The 27040-nt window shown below is 42.5% G+C and overlaps 1 protein-coding gene and 1 pseudogene across 3 annotated transcripts; both read right to left on the reverse strand.

Annotated features, from left to right (window-relative positions):
- Positions 1 to 376: 376 nt before the first annotated feature.
- LOC139558714 (non-homologous end joining factor IFFO1-like) lies at positions 377 to 18969 on the reverse strand. Of its 3 annotated transcripts, none has more exons than XM_071374069.1 (9): positions 17630 to 18969; positions 12126 to 12186; positions 9849 to 9944; positions 9444 to 9584; positions 8984 to 9165; positions 7147 to 7267; positions 6365 to 6457; positions 5918 to 6048; positions 377 to 3972 (listed from the first exon to the last, which is right to left on the reverse strand). In XM_071374069.1, the coding sequence occupies exons 1-9, from the start codon at positions 18646 to 18648 to the stop codon at positions 3810 to 3812; spliced, it is 2007 nt and encodes a 668-aa protein (XP_071230170.1). In that variant the 5' UTR covers positions 18649 to 18969; the 3' UTR covers positions 377 to 3809. The 3 variants fall into 3 exon arrangements, with proteins under 3 accessions (XP_071230170.1, XP_071230171.1, XP_071230168.1); XM_071374070.1 differs by having other exon boundaries at positions 6365 to 6454; positions 8984 to 9168; XM_071374067.1 differs by having other exon boundaries at positions 8984 to 9168.
- A 5334-nt stretch (positions 18970 to 24303) lies between these two features.
- Positions 24304 to 26310, reverse strand: LOC139558715 (glyceraldehyde-3-phosphate dehydrogenase-like; annotated as a pseudogene).
- Between the last annotated feature and the right edge of the window lie 730 nt (positions 26311 to 27040).

The raw sequence follows: 27040 nt of genomic DNA on the forward strand, positions 1-27040 counted from the left end.
TTAGCAGACATGCTTTCAAGCAATGTCTCCTCGGAGTCCACAATGACTTCAAAGTTCACAGTACAACAGTTTTCGTTTCAGCCAGAGGGCACAAAGGGTTACTGGTACAGTGTTTAAATGCGTTGAACTGGTAAATGAATGTTTTTGCAATGGGCTTGTTCTCTATTTTAGTGCTGTTTTAGTGCTCACTCGTTGATTTGCTTTGGTGCTTCCTCCTTTTTACATCATTTCATTCTTTTAGGAAAGTCGAAATGGAAGTCGAAATGGAAGTCTAAATGGAAAGCGAATTATGAAATCATTAGGGGGAGTGTGCATAAGGAAAACAAATGACTGCCATAGAAATGAATGGAAACAAATAAAACTCCAGGGACCACAGTCTCCTTCAAGATATTTTATTCTGTACACCACTTCCATTAATACATAGATTGTTTTCCTATTGTTTCCAGATTCCTGGAGGTTGTGATGTTACACAGATACATTGTATACACAGTCCCAGATTAATTATATTGGTCTCAACGGAGTACAAGTCTTTTTTTTGCAACCACTTAATCATTATAACGTCTCTATACAATGCTGCTGTTTGACAAATTCATATTTGTAAGTCACCTGCATTTCAATCATGTTGACCGATATACACTGAGTGTACAAAACATGAAGAACACCTGCTCTTTCCATTACATAGACTGACCAGTCAGGGGTGGGCAATTCCAGTCCTCGAGGGCCTGATTGGTGTCACAGTTTTGCCCCATCTAACACACCTGACTCCAATAATCACATAATCATGATCTTCAGTTTAGAATACAATTTGATTAATCAGCTGTGTTTGCTAGGGATGGAGAAAAAGTGTGACACCAATCAGGCCCCCGAGGACTGGAGTTGCCCACCTCTGCGTGAACGCTATGATCCCTTATTGATGTCACTTATTAAATCCACTTCAAATCAGTGTAGATGAAGGGGAGGTGACAGGTTAAAGAAGGCTTTTTAAGCCTTGAGACAATTGCGACATGGATTGTGTATGTGTGCCATTCAGAGGGTGAACGGGCAAGACAAAAGATTTAAGTGCCTTTGAACGGGGTATGGTAGTAGGTGCTAGGCTCACTGCTTTGTGTCAAGAACTGCAATGCTGCTGTTTTTTTAACGCTCAACAGTTTCCCGTCAAGAATGGTCCACCACCCAAAGGACATCCAGCCAACCTGACACAACTGTCGGAAGCATTGGAGTCAACATGGGCCAGAATCCCTGTGGAACGCTTTCGACACCTTGTGGAGTCCATTCCCCGACGAATTGAGGCTGTTTCAATATTAGGAAGTTGTTCCTAATGTTTTGGTATACTCCGTGTATATCATTTGAGACTGGAAATGTAATGTTCAACTCTTTCACCACATATAATCGTAATTCTTACACAGCTGTTGCTAATATTCATATTTCAACATTGACGTTTTCAAAAGTTTACTTGCTGAGCTTCTGTACACAGTTGCATGACGAGGTATGGTAGTCTATTGATGGCTATGGCGATGCAAGTTTTAAGACTGCTTTTGGTGTTGTTGTTTTCTTCTGTACATTCTTCTGTGTTTACTCTTTTGCGGTAAAGATGAGAGAATTTACTAGGCAGACATTCAAGTTTTATAATATGACAGATATGTTTTGAATCCCCAGAGAGGCGAACAAGTAAACTCTGAAACATTCTTGCAATACAAGACCGACAGCACTAGACAGAGGTACATGCACACCAACAAAGCTGGTCTTAGAACACCCAAAGACACTCCCTATACAATGGCCACCGTTTCATTCAGACTGTCTGAAATCGCTTTCTGAAATCTCACATGCATTCCTGGCTTCTCTTACATGGATTTGTCTTCTCAGTGTACATTGACATGTTATTTACATTCAGTAACAGCTAGTACAGGTGTTATATGTTTGCATTTTTTATACAGTGTTTCCCATTACTGTTGAATATAGATCCTTTTGTGCAACTTATATGTGGAGATGTACAAACTGTACAATATAGAAGGGGGGGGGGGGTATTTACAATAGGCTTTCAGACATCAATAAACAAAGGAGCGGCTCGATTCAATCCGGAGCGCGGACAATCTGTGTTGTAGTGTGATTGAAATGTAAAGGTCATTTCTGATTGAGCCGACACATGCAGCGTTTACCGTGAATGGAGTCTCCGCGAACGCGGAGACATTGCTTTTAAATGTCAACGCTGATCTTCTGCGCCACTGATTTGAATCGAGCCCTAGATATGATTGTTGTTTACGTTTTCTCCAACTGTAAACACTGAGCATGTTCAAGTGCAACGAAACTGTGCAACATCCAGACACAAAACCACAGATCTCACAAAGCAGACGGTTAAACACACTAGGTGGTGTGCCCGTGTTCAGATAATGAAGGTCTCACGTGCTACATCAAACATGTCACAGTTTGAGTGTCCTTGAATGAGCTCCTAAAGACGTTATTCACCTGCTAGCAGTATGTTAGATTGTCCTGAACAGGACCAACATCTACTGCAGCCTACTTGTTCCTTTGTCCACAGCCTTTAAACTCATACCTCCTTGGCTGTCCATTTGAAAAGTGCACCAAGATGGCAGTCTGATTCGCCGTTGATTGATCAGAGAGCTTTTTTTAAGTTCAAGATAAAGTCACTGCTGGCTGGGGTTTGATATGCTAGCATTGAGCGTGTGCTTTTGTAGGACTTGTTTATGTGGGTTGTGATATCAACACTATCCATGGGTCTAATGCAGTATGCTTCTATGTTTGCTTATAGTTTGGAATCACAGCAATGTGCACGACAGTGCAAAGCTAACGGTACCAATTTTTTACTTTTAACTCTAAACTTTATAGCAATGGCTTTTGTGAATTATCTTTGCGAAACTACATAATATTATCCCCTGCATTTCATATTAAAAAAATCTATCAACTATCATACTTTCTTTATAGTGATTTTAATATAAAATAAATACATAGCTATCTGAATTTCAATGACGACTGAAAAAGGGCTGAAATAAATGAATCAAGTATGTATGAATATGTAATCAAATAAAGTAAATAATAATAAATTCAACATAAATACAAATGTTGTGAGCTTCTGTTAATAACATGTTGTGTATATACGAATGTTGTGAACTTCTGTTAATAACATGTTGTGTATATACGAATGTTGTGAGATTGAAGGATGTAAAGCCTTTTTAAGCAATCTTTCTACAGGTTTCCTAGAAGTGGTATCCATACTTTTAAAAAGGGAAAATAGATCATGAGAAGGACATTAATTATAAAGAAAATACATTTTCATAGATGGCTATCAACAGCTAGGTCCTTTCGCTTTTGCAAATTGCAAATGCTCATTTTGTTTGACTGCAACAGACTACTAGATAATTACTTATCCTGTGCAAGTAGTTTGCTAATTTTTTTGTTTGCCTTCAAAAAGTCAGCTGTGGTTTCAAATCTGTAACTGCAATGTAACATAAGGCATTTATTCCACAAAAACTGTGTGCAAATAGTTTTTGGTTGGACCTTGCTACGAACAGCAAGATCAATGTGCAAACTTAACAAAAATGTATATATTTTGATCGTTCATATCATATAAGAAGAGATATAAATAGCACAATGTTAAGAAATTCATTGAAATGTTTTTAAGTGCCATTTAGTCCTATCCTCAGATTAGGTGTTTTAATAACCTGAACCACAAGAGGGCAGTGGTGACATATGGCCCTGGAAAGAGTCTGCCGGTTTTACATAATTGATGGGAAAAATGTAAACAACAGCACTATCCAGACTATGGTACATCTACAGGGTATCATCAGTAAGGGTTAGGACTTCCTCCATGGTAAGTGAGGGACCGTACCACTATTAACCTGTGTTTCACAGTAGGGTTCATCACTTTCAGAGTCTGCGGGTGGGGACGCCTTTTTCCACTCCTTCTCTCCATCATCAGAGTCTTCCATTGCCGCAGTAACGAGAGGGGGAGATTTCCTGAAAGGGAGACAGAGAGGTGGAGTCAATACAACAGGCAATGAATGTCCTCGAGACAAGATGACTCAACGGTCCGTATTCATAGCCTGGTCCCAAATCTGTTGAGCCGTCTTGCCAACTCCTATGGTCATTGGAGTAATAATGACCATAGGAGATGGCAAAACAGCACAAACTAATCTGGGACCAGGCTACCATACTCACAGACGGGTCAATGTAACGATAGTACAGTGAGGTACAGTGTGGCTAATGACAGTACCTGTATTCTCCATTGTGTATACCTGTCTACAATCTTGTGTGTTTATCGCTGCCATTGTATGATGTACTTATCCCTCTGGCATAGTGAAATAGAATATTGTGCTTCTGTCACTAGCATTTCTGTCTGTCTAGTATTGCATAGACAGACCTACATCCACGTCTCTTTAATATACTGTATGAAATCTATCAGTACAGTTGGGAGAATTAAAGAGTTAACCTGAGTGCCAAATCTAGGTCAAAAAGGCTCATTAGCTTCTACCCCCAAGCCATAAGACTGCTGAACAATTAATCAAATGGCTACCCGGACTATTTGTATTGACCCCCCCCCCCCCCCGTTTATTATCCATGCATAGTTCCTTTACCCCTACCTACATGTACATATTACCTCGACTAACCTGTACCCCCGACTCGGTACCGTGCCAATGTGACCACAGACAGTGTGGTGAAGAAGGCACAACAGCGTCTCTTCAACCTCAGGAGGCTGAAGAAATTTGGCTTGTTACCTAAAACCCTCACAAACTTTTACAGGATACCTATGGCACCCATCCTGCCGGGCTGCATCATCGCCTGGTACGGCAACTGCACCGCCCATAACCGCAGGGCTCTCCAGAGGGTAGTGAGGTCTGCACAATGCATCACTGGGGACAAACTACCTGCCCTCCTGGACACCTACGGCACCCAATGTCACAGGAGGCCAAAAAGATCATCAAGGGCAACAACCACCCGAGCCACTGCTTGTTCACCCCGCTACCATCCAGAAGGCGAGGTCAGTACAGGTTCATCAAAGCTGGGGCCGAGAGACTGAAAAATTGCTTTTTTCTCAAGGCCATCAGACTGTTAAACAGCCATCACTAACACAGTGAGGCTGCTGTCTACATAGAGACTTGAAATCATTGGCCACTTTAATAAATGGATCACTAGTCACTTTAATAATGCCACTTTAATAATGTTTACATATCGTACATTACTCATCGCATTTGTATTTTATACCGTCTATTGCATCTTGCCTATGCCGCTTGGTCATTACTCATCCATATATTTATATGTATATATTATTATTCCATTCCTTTACTTAGATCTGTGTGTATTAGGTAGTTGTTGTGGAATTGTTAGATAACTTGTTAGATATTGCTGCACTGTCGGAACTAGAAGCACAAGCATTTCGCTGCACTCGCAATAACATCTGCTAACCATGTGTATGTGACCAATAAAATTGGATTTGATTTGATAGCGGTACCCCCTGTATACAGCTTCGTTATTGTTATTTTATTGTGTTACTTTTTTTACTTTAGTTTATTTAGTCAATATTTTCTTAACTCTTATTTTCTTAAAACTGCATTGTTGGTTAAGGGCATGTAAGTAAACATTTCACGGTAAAGCCTACACCTGTTGTATTCGGCACGTGACAAATTAACATTTGATTTGATTTTGATTTGACATCTTGCTATCTTTTACCTCTTTCTGGTATCAAATACCAGGGTATCTCTAGGTATCGCTAGGGTATCTCTAGGTATCTCTAGGGTATGTCTAGGTATCTCTAGGGTATCTCTAGGGTATCTCTAGGGTATTTCTAGGTATCTCTAGGGTATCTCTTTGACCGATTGGATATCTCATACAGGTATCTCATACCTAGGATATCTTTTTGAGCGTTTAGGGTGAGTGTTCAGCACCATGTGGAGGTGTCTGATACCTGTCTCCACTCTGGGTGATGAGTCTCCTGCACGTCTCCATCTGCACGTCCAGGCCTCGCTTCATGGAACACATCTCCATGTACTCGTGCAGGTGTCTGTTCATGTCACTCTTAGCCGTGGCCAGCTCCAACTGTGGAGACGTAACGTAAGACAATCCATACTGTAAGTTTGCTTTCTGGTTTAAAGTGTCACTACAAAAATGTTGGAGTGGTGAGGGGCAGGATCTTTGCAAAACCAAAAGGCTGCAGTCGTTTGCATAAATCTGACTTGTTTATTTCCATAATTGAATCATCCCCGGGAAACGTCTATGTATTTATGGCTCTGTTTACATCTCTGCAGGCGTATAAATAGCCTTATCCTGCAGCAAAGTCCTCATTTGTACAAACTGCAGGCGGACAACTGTGGTACTTATAGAGAAGGGCTTTGTATGTTTGAGTGTATCTCACCTCGATCTGGTCGATTGTCTCCTGATATTCCTTCTCTCTAGTCTGGAAGAGGGACTCTGTGTCCTTTATCACCTTCTCTATGGACTCCTCCTGCTGCGTGGTGTGTGTGCGTGTGTATGTGTGTGTGCGCGTGCGTGTGAGAGAGAGAGAAAGAGAACACATTGTTTTGTGCTTATTTGCCTAATATACATGAGATAAAAGGAACGTCAATCAGTATATGGAAATGCAATATACTGCCAATCCATTGCATAAGTACAGCTCAATTCCAAAGTGTCTCTATTGCCCTGCCTCTCTCTGTGTGTGTGTGTGTGTGTGTGTGTGTGTGTGTGTGTGTGTGTGTGTGTGTGTGTGTGTGTGTGTGTGTGTGTGTGTGTGTGTGTGTGTGTGTGTGTGTGTGTGTGTGTGTGTGTGTGTGTGTGTGTGTGTGTGTGTGTGTGTGTGTGTGTGTGTGTGTGTGTGAACGTGTGAACGTGTGAACGTGTGTGTGTGTTTGCTACCAGCTTATCTAATTTACACTGTGATCCACGGATCAGGACATGCCAATGTCACAGTCATACATGCAATCTTTAAAGTAGGAGAGAGACACACAGACAAGGCAGCCCAACCATAAGAATAATTAACAAGCAGGAAGTACAGTGGCTTCGGTTGAAACACGCACTTTAACACAGTTCTGGGATCAGCTTACCCTAGCCAGCTCCTAACATTAACCATTACAGTGGTAAATACAAAACTTAGATCAGCCAGGAACGTGCTAGAGGCTTCTGGCAGGTATAGTGGCTTACCTCTCCCTGGGTCTCCACTGCTCCCAGAGTGTATCCTGGAAAATCCTCCCACAGCAGCAGAGTCTCCTCAGTCTCCTCCCAGGCCAGGCTGTCACAGTCGTCCTCAAACTCACACTCCCTCCTGCAATAGTATGGCTTACTAGTTGTACATCTATTTATATACTAAACAAAAATATAAATGCAACATGTAAAGTGATGGTCCCATGTTTCATGAGCTGAAATAAAAGATCCCAGAAATGTTCCATACGCACAAAAAGCTTATTTCTCAGATTTTTCCTGCTAGTGAAAATTTCTCCTTTGCCAAGATAATCCATCCACCTGACAGGTATGGCATATCAAGAAGCTGATTAAACAGCATGATCATTACACAGGTGCACCTTGTGCTGGGGACAATAAAATGCCAGTCTAAAATGTGCAGTTTTGTCACACAACACAATGCCACAGGTGTCTCAAGTTTTTAGGGAGCATGCAATTGGCATGCTGACTGCAGGAATACCAGAGCTGTTGCCAGAGAATTGAATGTTAATTTCTCTACCATAAGCCGCCTGCAACATCGTTTTAGAGAACTTGGCATTAAATCCAACCGGCCTCATAACTGCAGACCACGTGTAACCACGCCAGCCAAGGCCCTCCACATCTGGCTTCTTCACCTGCGGGATGGTCTGAGATGAGACACCCGGACGGCTGATGAAACTGGGTTTTCACAACCAAAGAATGTCTCCACAAACTGTCAGAAACCGTCTCAGGGAAAGCTCAACTGCGTGCTCGTCGTCCTCACCAGGGTCCTGACCTGACTGCAGTTCGGCATCGAAATCAATTTCAGTGGGCAAATGCTCACCTTCGATGGCCACTGGCACGCTGGAGAAGTGTGCTCTTCACAGATGAATCCCGGTTTCAACTGTACTGGGCAGATGGCAGACAGCGTGTATGGCGCTGTGTGGGCGAGCGGTTTGCTGATGTCAAAGTTTTCAACAGAGTGCTCCATGGTGGTAGTGGGGTTATGGTATTGGCAAGGATAAGCTATGGCCAACGAACGCAATTGTAGTTTATCGATGGCAATTTGAATGCACAGAGATACCGTGACGAGATCCTCAGGCCCATTGTCGTGCCATTCATCCACCGCCATCACCTCATATTTCAGCATGATAATGCACGGCCCCATGTCGCAAGGATCTGTACATAATTCCTGGAAGCTGAAAATGTGCCAGTTCTTCCATGCCCTGCATACATTGAACATGTTTGGGCTGCTCTGGATCGACGTGTACGACAGTGTGTTCCAGCTTCACCAATATTGAGCAACTTCACACAGCCATTGAAGAGGAGTGGGACAACATGCCACAGACCACAATCAACAGCCTGATCAACTTAATGCAAATGAGATGTGTTGCGCTGCATGAGGCAAATGGTGGTCACACCAGATACTGACTGGTTTTCTGATCCACACCGCTACCTTTTTTTTTAAGGTATCTGTGACCAACAGATGCATATCTGTATTCCCAGTCATGTGAAATCCATAGATTAGGGCCTAATTAATTAATTTAAATTGACTGACTTCCTTATATGAACTGTAACTCAGTAAAATCTTTGAAATTGTTGCGTGTTGCATTTCAATTTTTGTTCAGTGTAGTTTACTGGCCGACTCTGGTCCGCTCATTGCTTACAAGTGACAGACTCTAGTCCTGGTGATGAGCAGTGTGCAAGCTTTTTATCCAGACACACTCTTAACAGTCCTGATTCAAATAATCATGGTCTGAAATTTAGAGTGGCTCCCCAGTTGTGGTGTTTGAGACTTTATCAGACCTCGACTGCTGACCATTTCCACATAGTTAGGACTCACAGCTGGTTCAGCATCCTCTGCATCTCCTCGTTGATCTGATTGGCTGACGTGCTACACGACTCCTCATCCTTGCCCCTCTCGCTCTCAGAGATGCTGGTTGGTTCATCCCCATCACCGCCTTTAACCGACTGGGCCGCCTGCTTTCGGGGCCGGCGAGTCAGAGTGGAAGGAGGTGTGGCCATCTGCTAGATAAAGGTGGAATAACAGTGTAATAGCAGTGTAATAAAGGTGTAATTAACATGAGTTGCCCTAGAAGATATGAGTGGACTTGCTTCCACAGAATCGGTCATGCTGTAATTATACCAATCGACGATTGCTCCAACAGATCTAGAATCAGCTTACCTTGGGAAAATCCTACACTTACCCATTATGGTGGTAAATGCTAAACTGATCTCATATCAGTTTCTAGGGGCTACCTAACATATAGTTAGGTGTATAGTTGCCTATAAGCAGTCCTGACCTGGAAGATCTGGATCATGTCCTCACAGTTCCTCTGCTGGGCCACATCACACAGGCGAGCCGTGATGTCGATGCGTCTACAGATGTCCATGTCCACCTTCATGGCCTTCTCCTGGATCTTACTGTCCAGATCCGACAGGTTCTGATAGAGAGAGAGAAGGAGAGGAGAGTGAGTGACCCCCGCCAAAGGAAATATGTGTTCCCAAATCTTATTTGTATTTTAAAATACATTTTTGAAGTAAACCGCACCAATGAGTTACCAATTAGAGATGTTCTACGATTTTATAACTCAAAAGTGAGTTGGGCAAAATTCCTATTCTAAGCCATCTCTCATGGGACTACTTTTGAGGTATACAAATCTCAACAACTTGAGTGAGCTATTCCAACGTTGCTATGAGGGACTCACGTTGCTCATTAGGCCTTTGAAGAGGACCAACTCAGCTTTCAGCTGTTTCACCCTGAGGGCCAGCTCATCCTGACACACCTCACTCTCCTGGAGATCCTGTACACACACACACACACACACACACACACACACACACACACACACACACACACACACACACACACACACACACACACACACACACACACACACACACACACACACACACACACACACACACACACACACACACACACACACACACACACACACACACACACACACATACACACGCCTTATTTGCATTGCATGTATGACAGAACATAACTGATTATAAGTATGCATAATAAATAGAATGGGTGGTGTATTGAACAGTTAATTTGTAGTTCTTTCCAGCTCAGGTTACAAAATACACTCTCTACCTCTCTACTACTGCTTTCCAATCAACCCAGCTGATCTGAGGTGGAATCATAATGTTCGTGTGATGTGAAATATTAAAAGGGGTAACCTGCAGTTCAAACAATAACAAAGCAGTCGCCCACTTCTATTTTGGGTTCTGAGGGGGTTTGACTGTTGAACTAAGCTCACGAGGCATTTATATACGTTTTGTTTTTCAAGAATCAATGGCCATATATCATTGATTAAAACATGTACAGTGGGGAGAACAAGTATTTGATACACTGCCGATTTTGCAGGTTTTCCTACTTACAAAGCATGTAGAGGTCTGTAATTTCTATCATATGTACACTTCAACTGTGAGAGACGGAATCTAAAACAAAAATCCAAAAAATCACATTGTATGATTTTTAAGTAATTAATTTGCATTTTATTGCATGACATAAGTATTTGATCACCTACCAACCAGTAAGAATTCCGGCTCTCACAGACCTGTTAGTTTTTCTTTAAGAAGCCCTCCTGTTCTCCACTCATTACCTGTATTAACTGCACCTGTTTGAACTTGTTACCTGTATAAAAGACACCTGTACACACACTCAATCAAACAGACTCCAATCTCTCCACAATGGCCAAGACCAGAGAGCTGTGTAAGGACATCAGGGATAAAATTGTAGACCTGCACAAGGCTGGGATGGGCTACAGGACAATAGGCAAGCAGCTTGGTGAGAAGGCAACAACTGTTGGCGCAATTATTAGAAAATGGAAGAAGTTGAAGATGACGGTCAACCACCCTCGGTCTGGGGCTCCATGCAAGATCTCACCTCGTGGGGCATCAATGATCATGAGAAAGGTGAGGGATCAGCCCATAACTACACGGCAGGACCTGGTCAATGACCTGAAGAGAGCTGGGACCACAGTCTCAAAGAAAACCATTAGTAACACACTACACCGTCATGGATTGAAATCCTGCAGCGCATGCAAGGTCCCCCTGCTCAAGCCAGCGCATTTCCAGGCCCGTCTGAAGTTTGCCAATGACCATCTGGATGATCCAGAGGAGGAATGGGAGAAGGTCATGTGGTCTGATGAGACAAAAATAGAGCTTTTTGGTCTAAACTCCACTCGCCGTGTTTGGAGGAAGAAGAAGGTTGAGTACAACCCCAAGAACACCCTCCCAACCGTGAAGCATGGAGGTGGAAACATCATTCTTTGGGGATGCTTTTCTGCAAAGGGGACAGGACGACTGCACCATATTGAGGGGAGGATGGATGGGGCCATGTATCGCGAGATCTTGGCCAAAAACCTCCTTCCCTCAGTAAGAGCATTGAAGATGGGTCGTGGCTGGATCTTCCAGCATGACAACGACCCGAAACACACAGCCAGGGCAACTAAGGAGTAGCTCCGTAAGAAGCATCTCAAGGTCCTGGAGTGGCCTAGCCAGTCCCAATAGAAAATCTTTGGAGGGAGCTGAAAGTCCGTATTGCCCAGCGACAGCCCCGAAACCTGAAGGATCTGGAGAAGGTCTGTATGGAGGAGTGGGCCAAAATCCCTGCTGCAGTGTGTGCAAACCTGGTCAATAACTACAGGAAACGTATGATCTTTGTAATTGCAAACAAAGGTTTCTGTACCAAATATTAAGTTCTGCTTTTCTGATGTATCAAATACTTATGTCATGCAATAAAATGCAAATTAATTACTTAAAAATCATACAATGTGATTTTCTGGATTTTTGTTTTAGATTCCGTCTCTCACAGTTGAAGTGTACCTATGATAAAAATTACAGACCTCTACATGCTTTGTAAGTTGGAAAACCTGCAAAATCGGCAGTGTATCAAATACTTGTTCTCCCCACTGTATGTAGCAATCGCAGATTGCCCTTTATCATTGACACAGCTAAGGGCTTACCTCCTCCAGCTCAGCCACTTTCTCCTGGAGGTCCACTCTGAATGTATACTCTTCCTCCCATCTGTTGAAACACACACACACACACACACACACACACACACACACACACACACACACACACACACACACACACACACACACACACACACACACACACACACACACACACACACACACACACACACACACACACACACACACAGTGATCATATAGATGAGAATGGAGATGGATGAGGAAGTCATCACCACAACATCGCACTATCATCACTGTCTCTTCTGGGGACACAACTTCCAATTACACACCCAATTTTAGCAGTTCAATCCCACAATCACCATTATTTTCTATTTAGGCTATTCTAGTACCTCAATTTTCCCGACCATCTGTGACTGAGGGTAGATAACGTTGTCAAAGGCCAAAATGTCTCACAAATAGTATAATAGTAACACTGAATCGCATCCCCAAGCTGACAAGGTAGAAATATGTCGTTCTGCCCCTGAACAAGGCAGTTAACCCACTGTACCCTGGTAGGCCGTCATTGTAAATAAGAATTTGTTCTTAACTGACTTGCCTAGTTAAATAATTGTTAAATAAAACATTTATGTAAAAAAGTTACAAATAACAGATAGAAACCAGGCAGATAGCCAAATACCATTTCCTATAGGCTACAGTGTTGTGCTAATGTGGTTCAATTAACCAATAAGGCCCGAGGGTGTGTGGTATATGGCCAATATACCACAGCTAAGGGCTGTTCTTCTGCACGATGCATTGCAGAGTGCCTGAACATAGCCCTTAGCCGTGGTATATTGGCCATATATCATAAACCCCAGAGGTGCCTTATTGCTATTATAAACTAGTTGCCAACCAGTGGAGGCTACTGAGGGGAGAATGGCTCATAATAATGGCTGGAACAGCACAAATGGAATGGCATCAAACACCTGGAAACCATGTGTTTGGTGTATTCAATACCCTTCCACTGATTCCGCTCCAGTCATTACCACGAGCCCATTCTCCCCAATTAAGCTGCCACCAACTTCCTGTATTACCAAAATAATTAGACCAGTAAAAATACATGTTTTGTCATACCCATGGTATACGGTCTGATATACCACAGCTGTGAGCCAATCAGCATGCAGGGCTCGAACCACCCAGTTCATTCTGAAGTTTGATGGAGTTTGTGTATCCACGTTGTGTGCCTAATCTCCCTTACTCAGCTGTGTTACGGAACAGGACACCACGCAGTATGCATATAGAGCATCCTGCTGCAACACCTACTGAAGGTGAAGTGGCCTAACCCAGGAGGGCGCATTGTGCCATAGTCCACGTTGCCTATACACACTGTTATCAGTCTGCTCAAGTGTGGATGCAGTGTATAGGCCTACAGTAGCCTGTTGTTAACAGTATACTTGGGTAGCCTATGCTGTAAGTTCAACCTGGTCTCATAGCATTTTGTATTATTCCCTACGTAAATCCGAGACACTCCATTTAGTATGATATGTGTGGATGTCCATCACTCATTTCGTATAATATGTTACAAATTACAATACGTACTATATGTTACGAATTTGCAAAATTATATATGTTAACCTTTGGGTAGACGATCGCATTATATGCCCACCCATCCACCCAGACCAACTACTCTTTTATCCCACAGGCCATAAACTTTCTGAATCTGCACATCAAATTAAATAATGTATATTTATTGCTGCATTTTTACACAATGAACTTAATCCTAGTAAAAATTCCCTGTCAGTTATGATCACCACTTTATTTTAAGAATGTGAAATGTCAAAATAATAGTAGAGAGAATGACTTATTTCAGCTTTTATTTCTTTCATCACATTCCCAGTGGGTCAGAAGTTTACATACACTCAATTAGTATTTGGTAGCATTGCCTTTAAATTGTTTAACTTGGGTCAAACATTTCAGGTAGCCTTCCACAAGCTTCCCACAATAAGTTGGGTGAATTTTGGCCCATTCCTCCTGACAGAGCTGGTGTAACTGAGTCAGGTTTTGTAGGCCGCCTTGCTCGCACATGCTTTTTCAGTTCTGCCCACACATTTTCTATAGGATTGAGGTCAGGGCTTTGTGATGGCCACTCCAATATCTTGACTTTGTTGTCCTTAAGCCATTTTTCCACAACTTTGGAAGTATGCTTGGGGTCATTGTCCATTTGGAAGACCAATTTGTGACCAAGCTTTAACTTCCTGACTGATGTCTTGAGATGTAGCTTCAATATATCCACATAATTTTCATTCCTAATGATGCCATCTATTTTGTGAAGTGCACCAGTCCCTCCTGCAGCAAAGCACCCCCACAACATGATCGTGCCACTCCCATACTTCACGGTTGGGATGGTGTGCTTTGTCTTGCAAGCCTCCCCCTTTTTCCTCCAAACATAATGATGGTCATTATGGCCAAACAGTTCTATTTTTTGATTCATCAGACCAGAGGACATTTCTCCAAAAAGTACGATCTTTGTCCCCAAGTGCAGTTGCAAACCGTAGTGTGGCTTTTTTTATGGCGGTTTTGGAGCAGTGGCTTCTTCCTTGCTGAGCGGCCTTTCAGGTTATGTCGATATAGGACTCGTTTTTACTGTGGATATAGATGCTTTTGTACCTGTTTCCTCCAGCATCTTCACAAGGTCCTTTGCTGTTGTTCTGGGATTGATTTGCACTTTTCGCACCAAAGTACGTTAATCTCTAGGAGACAGAACACGTCTCCTTCCTGAGCGGTATGACGGCTGCGTGGTCCCATGGTGTTTATACTTGCGTACTATTGTTTGTACAGATGAACGTGGTACCTTCAGGCATTTGGAAATTGCTCCCAAGGATGAACCAGACTTGTGGAGGTCTACAATTTTCTTTCTGAGGTCTTGTCTGATTTCTTTGGATTTTCCCATGATGTCAAGCAAAGAGGCACGGAGTTTGAAGGTAGGCCTTGAAATACATCCACAGGTACACCTCCAATTGACTCAAATGTTGTCAATTAGCCTATCAGAAGCTTCTAACGCCATGACATAATTTTCTGGAATTTTCCAAGATGTTTAAAGGCACAGTCAACTTAGTGTAAGTAAACTTCTGCCCCACTGGAAATGTGATACAGTGAATTATAAGTGAAATAATCTGTCTGTAAACAATTTTTGGAAAAATTACTTGTGTCATGCACAAAGTAGATGTCCTAACCGACTTGACAAAACTATAGTTTGTTTACAGACAAATTTAGAAATTTGTGGAGTGGTTGAAAAACGAAAATGACTCCAACCTAAGTGTATGTAAACTTCCGACTTCAACTGTATATGGTTGTCACTGTTTTTAATGTTGTTGTTTTTTATTGTTGAACCCTGACTGCACAACAAATTTCCCAATTGGGACAATAAAGATAACTTGAACCCTACTTTCGGTTTTGCCTTAGGTATACACTGTATAAGTTGAATGGAAAATGAGGTTACATTCTATTCTAGCTTCCCACAGCCCCCTGGAGACTTATTACACAAAAATGAATTGTATGTTATTGTATTTGTCACGACTTCCACCGAAGGTGGCTCCTCTCCCTGTTCGGGCGGCGCTCGGCGGTCTTCGTCGCCGGCCTTCTAGCTGCCACCGATCTCTTTTCTTTTTCGTTTGGTTTTGTCTGTCTTGTGTTCACCTGTGTCTAGTTTAGGCTAATCAGTGGGGTATTTAATCTCGCCCTACCCGCTAGGTTTTGTGCGGGATTGTTTGTGATACTGTCGTTGGCATGGCTTGGGGTTTTCCCAGTTAAGCAGGTTTATTTTCACGGGGCTGTTTTTCCCTGCACGTTAGTTTAGTAGAGGAGTGTGTTCCTCCGTTTTCGACTAGACTGCGTTCCTGTTTTCTAGTGGCTGCTTTTGTGGTCCTGTACCTGTTTTGTTGGTGGACCAGTAAATAAAACGCCCTTCTTGAAATTCTTGCTCTCCTGCACCTGACTCCACACCCACCTCTCCTAGGGAGATACCGACAGTGTTGTTATGAGACAGATCACATGAAAAACAACTAAGGCAGATGATTGGAAATGTTCCCATGTTGAACAATTTGACCATCTCAATAAAAGAGAATTAGATGGTGTTTCGGCTGGCAAGGCATAGAGGCTGTTAAACAGAGAGTTGCCTTGTTGCCATTAACATTCAGACAGTGGACGATAGACTGTAGCGAAGGTTACTGGTGTCATTTAGTGATGTCAGATGCTGCAGAAGGCGAGTGCTCGTATGCGAGGGGTGAGAGAGAGAGAGAGAGCGAAAGAGAGAGGAACAGGGAGTTTGTGAGTGTAAGAGAGAAATCGAGTGGGAGAGGGTTCAAGTGAAAAAAGAGAGGGAGTGATAGAGTGTGAGAGGAAGAGAAAGTGGGAGCGAGAAAAAGAGAGAATGATGTGAACAGCCGCTAGCGGCACCACTAGCGGTCACAGGTTTCAGTACAGTGCTGCATTGCAGGTGGTGAGACGAAACGCAGATGGGCGGGAGAGGGAGCGCGAGAGAGAGAGAGATAGAGGCCATGTGAGAGAGAGAACCCAGTGTACTGTTGAGTTCTCCCCAGCCAATTCAGCCCTCTCTAGATAATCCTCCTATTGGATAAGAGATTGGCCAGTGCTGTTCTTTTAAACGCTGTGATTAACCATGTTTGAACTATGATCCCCGACCAGCCTATAGCGAAGCCTTGTAACGGCATATCACTTGGGAAGTACAGGGGCAATTTGAAGACAAAAAGTAGAGTGGCTGAAACACTTCAAGATTTCCAGAGTAACCGGAAGCCATCATATGGAGGAGGATGATGATGATGATGATGATGATGATGATGATGATGATGATGATGACAAAAACAACAACAGAACAGATGCCTCATTTCAACTCAGTTGTAAGATAGTAGTATTTTGGCAGCATGATCATAAGCTGGACAACCATACAGCCTGTAATATAGCGCTGCCTTATATTTCAAGATGCGTACGCAAATCATGTAGACCTTGCATGATTATGTAATGTTCTTTTCTCGTGTTCTGGGGTGTAATTTGGTATGAAGAAAGCAAAAACACACTACGGTTGATTAGGCTCATATCAGGCTACTGTTAGTTCAGATACATTCCACCCCACATTTGTAACAGGAGAACCCACTGTAAGTTGATACAAACCTTAATAGACAATATGTCTAACTCAACGTTTTTGATTGTTTTCTATGACAAGACCACTTTTATAATCCTATTCTGACAAGACTTCGGCAGAAGGACACAGGTGTTATGGTATCTGTAACTATAAAAAGGATCACTGATTAGTAGAATCCGGTGTGTAATTAGAGCAGGGCTGGGGGGGGGGGGAAGCCTGCACACCCCTTCACTCTCCAGGAGGAGGGTTGGTCAATCCTGGGGTAGGGGTGTTGCCCTAATAATGGTGGGATATAGAGACAATAAATGACATCACACATCAGGCCTACAGTTGACAATAACATAGGCTTAAAGCCCCAGGCCTTTAACTATAATGGTTAGACCGCTTCATCCATACCTGCGTTTATACTCATCCCTCTCTCGTTTCACCTTGCCCAACACGTTGTACAGGGCCCGTATCTCAGGGGTGATGGTGTCGATTTGTACACCTACTCCGTCCGTTTGGGCACAAGGCACACCCATGTCTGTAACGCGCGACTCCCTCCCCGCGCCAAACCTGCGGTCGTGGTTGTAGGACCAAACGGTGCCGGGAAGGAACCGGGGAGGCGGGTTAGTAGACATACCAGTCCCAAAACGGACATATTTCTCGTTAATGTTGGATATAGTCTCGAAAGGATCAGTAGGGGTTAATAAAGGACTGATGGAAATATGTGGAGTGAGTTGGTTGGAATTGAGGTTGCAATTCGAGTCAGTCAGAGTCGAGTTCCTAAATAGTGATTTGCTGTTGGACTCAAAGACGGGAGTTGTAGGTCTGTTGAGTGATGGAGAGAGAAGCCCTCCGGGCAGGTATGCAGAATTATTGACGTTCTGGAGGGGGATATGTCCAGGCCTAACTGCGATGGGCCCTACGAAACCAGTCTGGACTCCCATTTCCTTAGTCAATGGCTTTTTCCTGTGTCCTTCTCCTGAATTGTCCTCGTTATTTTCCAAAGCCTGCTGAAGCTGTTTCTCTAAAGCTTTATTCCGACGCTCTAGCTCATGAACTTTAGCCAAAAAGCAACGGAAGCGCAAATTCAAGGTCTTGAGAACACTGATGTTGGAGCCCAAGTCGTTACGCAGGGCCATCGCTGCGGGGGGCGGCGGCGCACCGTGCATGTTGTTCAGGTGCAGATACGCGAGTCCCGAAGGTGGCAGCGCACTAAATTCCAGGCCAGATAGCCCATCTTGTCCAAAGCCAGTGTGCTCACCCAAGATGAAGCCTGAGTCAGATGCACCGTATGAGTCTAGGCCTGTCATGGAAGAATCCAAATTGCTGCCCATCTGGTTATGCTGCTGTTGCTGAACCAGGTACGCGTTCTCTCCCAATAACGGATTCATGCTTGAGTATGAAAACCTGAAATGTTCAAAATCCGGCATGAAAACAGTCTTCTTAATTTAGCTTGAAAGCTAACTCCTGATGCAAATAATAGCCTTACTTGCTCTATCCCTAATAGCCTTGCCCTGTGAAGACTTAGCCTATGCGTCCTACCAAGACAGAATAAGATAACTGAACTAAATAAAATAATTTATAGGCTATTGAACAAGTAGAATATTCCACGTCTTAAAATTACACCCGTCGGTGACTGAAAAAGCCGCAGCAATCAAGCGGTGAAGGCTACCTGGCTGGCCGCAGCGCAACTACTAACTTTGGCGTAGGGATGGATGTCTGCCGAAGTAACAGTACAGTCAAGACCATGGCCAGGCAGAAATAAACAAGCTACTGCGGGTTTTAACTACCGCCATGACTAGAGTAAACGCGCAATCACCTACTGCTTGGCTTGAGTAAATTCTCGACACGTTTCATTAATATCACATTGTGTGTTTATTTTACCCTACACGTGAGTAATATCAATGGCATTATTATCTGTAAGTCTAACTTTGTCACCATTATTTCAATCAATGTTGGCTCACGATTTAGGAGTTTTACGGCACCCTCAGCAACCCTTGGGGACGTCAGAGAGAGCCCATATTGACGTTGCCTGTAAGGTTCTCTGCTCATATTGTCTAGAAGCTATGGGCTACTGGCTTCCTGAAACTTTTGGACTGTGCTATGTGCAAAAGTAGGCCTACACCTAGTTGAAATGTATGCTACAATGTATGCTACACATACATTTGATTTTATTTGACAACCTTTGACACATACATAAAACAATAGAGAACATACTCTAAAGAAAAGTTGAATGTTGTCAATTGAATCAGTGGAGAGAAGGGCTAAACAGACTTGAATTTATGGATGTTGGTGTCTTCTCAGTGGTTTTATTCTGCATTCTGGTAGCATAGGGAAGGGCATAAATCAAAGATGTAGTTGGTCTCTTCTCAATAGTTGCTATGTTACCATGGTCCTGTCCTGAGCGAGTGAAAGGACAGAAACAACTTAAAGAGATCGTTTTCTACAGAAGGCCCTGTGAAGTAAACAATGCATAGAATGCGTTTGCCACGCTTCTCTAAAAACATCCCAAAATACCTTGTCGATACTTAAATCAGACTTCTGTTGCCACAATATCCCTCCAGGAGATCTGTGTTCATCTACGTTTATGGAACAGAACTTTTCCCAAAGATTTTTAGTATATGTTTTTACTCCCAAGCCATACATAGTTTACTTCATAGGGCTTTCTGTAGAGCCTGTATTTTAAACAAGTCGTCTGTATTTTAAATAAGTTAGAACACAAACCAATTAAGATTGCAGTAAAAACCCAGAAAGCTATCCCTTTAAGTCGTAGTTAAAGGTATGTATATTAATTAAAGGTGAACTCATCTTCCACAGTGACAATGTCAATCTGACCTACCTGTGTTAGTAAAGTAGACAGAGGCAGTTAGAGAGCTGGAATGGAGGAAAGTGTTTTTTCCTCAACATCTTTCTCCTCAACATGCCACGGTTTTGTCTTTGCACTGACTTGTGGATGTGGCACTGGTAGGAACAACTGTAGTCGGACTGGAATAGGTTTTCCCAACATGATAATCCTCCTCTATGAGACAGAGGAAGATAGAAAAGTAGAGCGAGAGATGGGGCAGGGAAACCCATTTAGCCTTCAAATTTAAAGCCACAATCTGTAACTTTGGCAGCAAGATGAAGACAAAGTACTTGCTCTCACTTCGAAAGCACTTTCACCCATTTTATGTAGCCTAATATTTAAGACTTCACCAAATGGTAAATAAGAGATTGCGAGGACCGTTTTAACAAGTTACAACAAATATATATTTTGAAGAAATGCAAATATGTAAATAAAAAATGTTATATTATAGCCTTAAATATTGGTTTGGGATTGCCACAAAACTGCACCTCACCTCAATTATTTTGTAGTGCCTTTATAAGGCTAATGGGCCCTCTCAAATTGTCCAAAGGTAAATAAAAGTAGGTATTTCAGGGCCTCCCAAGTGGCGCAGCTCTTCTTGAGTTGTCTGGCTCACGTCACCTGTTTTTCCTCTTCCAAGGAACCAAAAATAAGTTAATTCTTCTTCTTTAGAAGTCAATGCACCACTGTACATTTCTTGTTGCCCTGGGAATGGTTGCTCTAAGCAGAAGGGTTGCTTCACAAAAACAGTTACACCCATGTGTAAAAGTGATATCTCAAGAACAAGAGATTCTGGATGACAGTTAAAATGACTCAGCAACTGCTACCTTTCACTACCTATCTGTCAGTGATGGTCAGTACCGTTTCACGAGAATGGCCTTATTTCTATTACAGCATGTTGGATGACTCATTCAAAAACAGAAATATACAAACAAGAGTAAATAAACCTAACAGACAGGGGTATTACAAATCGAGATACATTTTCAATCTGTCAAAAACTTTAATGGTGCGTATTTCTTTTTTGTTTTTACATTTAATGATCATTTCAAAATAATATTTAAATTCTATCTTCAACAATGTGAAGAGGGGTTTGTTCTCTGCCCACTTCATTTGATGGATAAAGAATCTTCCATGAAAGATAAACAAACTAACAACGAAAGTTAAATCAGGGTCCATATCATTTGGATCAAAATTAACATTAATAGTCGTTTCTTTTAAAATAAACTCACTCCAAAATATTCTGATATAAGAATAGTCCCAAAATAAATGGTCAAGAGTTTCTGGGTCACAACCACAAAATACACATTTGTTATCAATAGCTATTTTAAATCTGTGTATTATAAAGGTCTTTACAGGGTAGATTCTATGAATGAGTTTGTATGAGACTTCTTTCACCTTATTAGATATACAATATTTACCAGACAACGAGACTTTGTTCCAGTTCACTTGTTCTAGGACTGCATTCCAGTACATTTTAGCAGAGGGAATAGTAACATATTGACATAGTTTCCTTATATAAATGTTATTATATATATAGTTTAAAATGTCAAATCCTTCTAATTGTATTGAGGCTACAAAATCCTCAACAGTTGCACTTGGAGTATTGTTATATTCTCCTAAAAGAAGAAGAACACCTTTGGGACAGCTCTAACAACTATTTGATACTCCTCAGGAGTGAATGTAACATTGTGTGTTCTCATAAATTCCGGATAATCATATAGTTGTCCATCATTATTCATTAATTGTTTAACCCAGATAATGTTGTTGTCAAACCAGTTCTGGGAAAAATAAAGACATGTTTTTGTATTTTATGTCTTTATTATTCCAGATTGTATACCTATGAGGGGGAAAATTGTGTTTGTACATGAGGTTCCAAGTTAAAAGTACTTGTTTATGAAAGTTTGCAAGCTTAATAGGGATTTTACCCATATCAAAGTTGCATTTGAGTAAGAATTCTAGACCACCAATCTGTTGGAATATTAAATGAGGGATTATATTCCAAATGCAATCCTTACTTCTTTAATAGTTTTGTATCCATTTGATCTTAAAGATTATATTAGAGGTTTTAAAATCCAGAGCATTCAACACCATGGTGCTACTCTACAGAGTGCTGTTGAGGCAACTGTAGACCTTTGCAAAATAGTGTGTTTTAAATCTATTTGGTGACATGTGACAATATTTAGTATAGCTTGATCTAAAAAGGTTCACTTTAAATGTTTTACCATTTTAATTTTGGGGAAATTCACTGAGGATGGTCCCCCCCTTCCTCCTCTGAGGAGCCTCCACTGCTAGCTCTTGAAAATAAATAGTTTAACAATTATCTTGTCATGATAATTAAATGAGTATACTATAGGTGGAAGAAGGTTCCTGCTGTCAGACTGGAGTAAATGACTGGCAGATTTTGGCATGCCATTCATGGTCCAAATGCTTTGTTTCACAGCCTCTGTGCAGCTTTAATGAAATGTACCATGACAAGTCTGCTAGAATGTACCATGAGAACACTTCAACAACAGAAGACGACAAACACTTCACAAACAGAATACTTTTATTGTGTGACTTCTGTAACGCGCGACTCCCTCCCCGCGCCTAAGGACAGAAATATTTTGCAGGCAAAAACAAGACTCCATCTTCTGAACAGAAATGTCACTTATTTTAAACCTGTTGCCATGTACTTTGCTACCGGTTCTTTCTGGCGGTGGACTGGTGGGATGTCCGTTCAGGAGAAGGAAGATGGCATGGGATGTTGGTGGTGTGCTGTGGAGACTTTACTCCTTGACCTATGCACATGGCACTCAAGGAGTAAAGGAGTAAAGGTAAAGGTCAATAACACGGTTGCTATTGCCATACTCATTGTCGTACCTATGGGAGAGGGAGCGAGAGGAAGGAATCTTTATAATGTATATATACACTCAAAATTACTACATATATTGTGTGTGTGTGTGTGTGTTTGTTTAGGTCTGGATACATACCATGAGACCAGCTTGACAAAGTGGTCATTGAGTGCAATGCCTGCGCCGGCGTCGGAGATTGAGGAACGTTTGTCACCGTTGAAGTCAACAGGCTCATTACGTGAAAAACAGAAATGTTTTAGTTCATATGACCTTTAGGTTCAGCGCATAAGAGCAGGGAAAGCTTAGGCCCTGTTCAAGTAGTCTTAAAATGCATCCTTCCTTATTTCCTTCATTGTGGTACTCACTGACATGATTAGGGACTGCAACACAGACCCTTGCTTACACCTATCAAATCATGTTCGATCAGTGATTTCTATAAGTATGGAAGGAATGGTGCATTTGATAGTATTCAAGCAGAGTCTTGGAATGGGAAAATATTTAGCTGGTCCTCTGTGTATCCCAGAATTCATTTCATGGGTCCTTTGGAGGCCTCCTTGATGACTCTCTTGATCTCTTCATAAGGGGCCTGAGGCAGACAGGAGAAAACATTACATGTAGAACAAGAATGTACCTAAATGGAAACAATTGACTATGTATTAAGTGCCTGTTGTCTGTTACGTTTACAGTAACTAAAGGAAAGGTGCAAAAACAAGGGTAGCTTGTAGTTGGGTTGGGTGGTCAAGGGGAATTAAGTAGAGCTACTCTGAATTCCTGTTTTTTTACCCCTTTTTCGTGATATCAAATTGGTAGTTACAGTCTTGTCCCATCGCTGCAACTACCCTACGGACTCGGGAGAGGTGGAGGTCAAGAGCTATTCATCCTCCGAAACACGACCCTGCCAAGCCGTACAGTTTCTTGACACACTGCTCGCTTAACCCGGAAGCCTGACACATCAATGTGTTGGAGGAAACACCATCCATCTGGCGACCGAAGTCAGTTTGCAGGCGCCCGGCCCGCCACAAGGAGTTGCTAGAGCACGATGGGACAAGTACATCCCAGCCGGCAAAACCCTTCCCTAACCCGGACGACGCTGGGCCAATTGTGCGACGCTGGATCCTCATGGGTCTCCCGGTCACGGCCGGCTGTGACACAGCCTGGGATCAAAGAGTAGCGCTACTTGTGTAGAACATCTTGTATTTCAATAAAATACCCCAAAAAGTGTAGAGAGGTGACAAGACTTACGGCCTTCTCAAGACGGACAGTCAGGTCGACCACGGACACGTTGGGGGCGGGGACACGGAAGGCCATGCCGGTCAGCTTGCCGTGGGTCAGAAGGTTCAGTTAAATTTACATTCTGGGATAATAAAACAATGACAGCCCTGCCACTTGTTTTTATATACAGCTGAGGGATGGGGCTATACATTTTTTTTCATGCTTTCGAATATTGAGACGCGCCCTTAGTGAAAAGGACTATACAAATCCCATCCATTATCACTATGGTCATAAAACCTCCATTACGAAACCAATGGTCCTGGATTGGTTTTTACCCATTCAGCTCGGGAATAACCTTGCTCACCGCCTTAGCGGCGCCGGTGGAGACAGGGATAATGTTCTGGCTGGCACCACGTCCATCTCTCCACAGCTTACCGGAGGGCCCGTCAACAGTCTTCTGAGTGGCTGTGACGGAGTGAACTGTGCTCTGGGGGAGGAAACAAGTGATATGGATGCTAGTCTATGCAGGGTTTTGTTTATTAGGCACCAAAAGGAAGAAAACAGGAAGTTACTATCTGAAATTAACCACATTTTCTTTTTCTGTTGTGTGCTCTGATAAACATGACTCAGGACTTGTGCAGAGCAAAAACATGAGCGTTGTTAGCATGTACATTAATCGAGATGTCAATGTTAGCATCGGTGCTGACCCACTTTTATCACTACATCCCAGTCCGTGTGATAATTGTGCTTTTTAACACAATTATCATCCGTTCTTACCATGAGACCCTCAATGATGAAAAGGTGGCGTTGATAACCTTGGCGATGGGAGCCAGGCAGTTAGTTGTACAGGAGGCATTGCTGTGAGGACATGGCATCATTATCAACATATTCTATATCCTCCCACTAGGAAAAACCCTACATCATTTCAACTGTATCGTCAGCAGCACGAAATCACGCCTCCACCCACCTTTGACCCACATTAAATCCTGCCTTTCCGAAGTAAAATAGTTTCCTCTGTTACCCAATCTGAATTGTTTTCTTACCTCGAGGAGTTATGCAGCTGCCATAGAATTTGAATATAAGGCTTATGGAAAGCAATGTAAAATAAACAATGCATAGAATGAGAGTACATTTTTCTTTACAAAACCATTGTTGAAAACAGTTCTGCTCCACAATCTGTCAAACACAGGACCTTGTTTAGTGATATTGTCCCAACGTTTAATTGAAGTGTGTGAGCAATTGTAGGATGTTTTTAGGCCATGTTTCACACTCGCATTCTCAGTAAGACTGAGGGATGATTTTTGTCCTGCTGGAACTGAGTGACTGTGTGCGTCTGTTTCAGCAATTGTTTGTACATGTGACATGTCACCCTGTGGCAGGAATGTTTGTACATGTCACACTGCTCCTTTAAAATAATGTCATGGGTGGAGGGAGAGGGGCTTACCTGACGACCTTCAGGGAGTTATCGTAATGATGGTGGTTGACACCCATCACGAACATGGGGGCATCAGCGCTGGGGGCGGAGATGATGACTCTCTTGGCACCTCCCTGCAGGTGAGCCTGTGGGGGTGATGGGTGGGGTGAGAGGTCAAAGGGTATGTTTGTGTAACAACAAATACACAGCATCAAGGCTGCCTTGCTTTGTTCAGTCGCATACACCTGATGATATGCAAAATCGTCAGTCTGTAGGCAAAAATGAAGGTATCAATGTAAACAATTTACAGCATAAAAATACATACAGCATTGTGCTCACTTGCTGCTCACCCACAACCTTATGCCATGAAGTCTTATATATATATATATATATATATCCACCAAATTCAAGTATAGACCATTGTCAATATGACCTACTGCTAGCGAAGAGGTACTTACAGAGGCCTTGTCGATGGTGGTGAACACACCAGTAGACTCCACAACATAGTCAGCTCCAGCCTCGCCCCACTTGATCTGGGAAGGGTCCCTCCTGAAGATGGCAAAGAGATAGAAGTTAGGATTATACCCTAAAACTAGTGTTAGAATTACAGAGGTAAAGAAAAGGAACAACACTCATGGAAAACTGGGATGTGGAGGTTGCCAATGATCAGCTTGCCATTCTCTGCCTCACTTCCCTGTGCTTCCAAACACCGTGGGTGGAGTGATATTTGAACATGTAGACCTATTTAACAGTGGCAGGGGTAGAGAGCTGGTCAGTGGTATTACATACAATCTCTAGGGAGGTGTTGAATATGTGTACAGTAAACTTGTGCACCTGAGATATTTCTTGTTTAACCGAAACAAACCTGACCCACTCAACGTCTGACTTCAGTGAAACAGGTTTATATTTCTCAATTTATTTCAATTTCCGTACCCTTTAAATGGTATATTTGTCAGTATATAAAGCAGTAGCAGATAGTTTTACGATTAATCCCCATGTATCCATATGACCACACCATACCAGCAGGTGGCAGCAGCCCTATACTGACAGCTCTACAAGGCCTGTCAACCTTGACTGATAACAACACTTGACATTTGCAGCCCAGAGCCTTTGTTTATGCCTAATATGGCTGGGTTTGTGCTGCGTGCTGACCCATAGAACAGACAAGTGCGGGTTGAGGACACAAATTGTAGAAGCAGGGAAGGGACAAGGCTGGTCAGTGTAACACGGACTCAACAGAAGACCACTTATGTATGAAAACAGTTCAGCAACATGGAGTGTAATTCCCCTTTAAATGCCCAGTTGCAGCATAACTTGGGTGTAATGTTCAGTGGAATACATACTGTATGCACGGTATGCACCGTTCCCTTTACTGTTTAACTCAAGTAGACTACTGATAGGCCCACATTAGTCAAACACTGTCAATGCTGGAGACTTCAGTTGTCACCACTCACAAGCGATTGAGAAATGTCTAGATTAGACTATTCACCACTATTGCAGACTCTTGTAGCCAGCTAGTG

Source organism: Salvelinus alpinus, chromosome 29 (assembly GCF_045679555.1).
Source record: "Salvelinus alpinus chromosome 29, SLU_Salpinus.1, whole genome shotgun sequence".
NCBI classification, from domain to species: domain Eukaryota; kingdom Metazoa; phylum Chordata; class Actinopteri; order Salmoniformes; family Salmonidae; genus Salvelinus; species Salvelinus alpinus.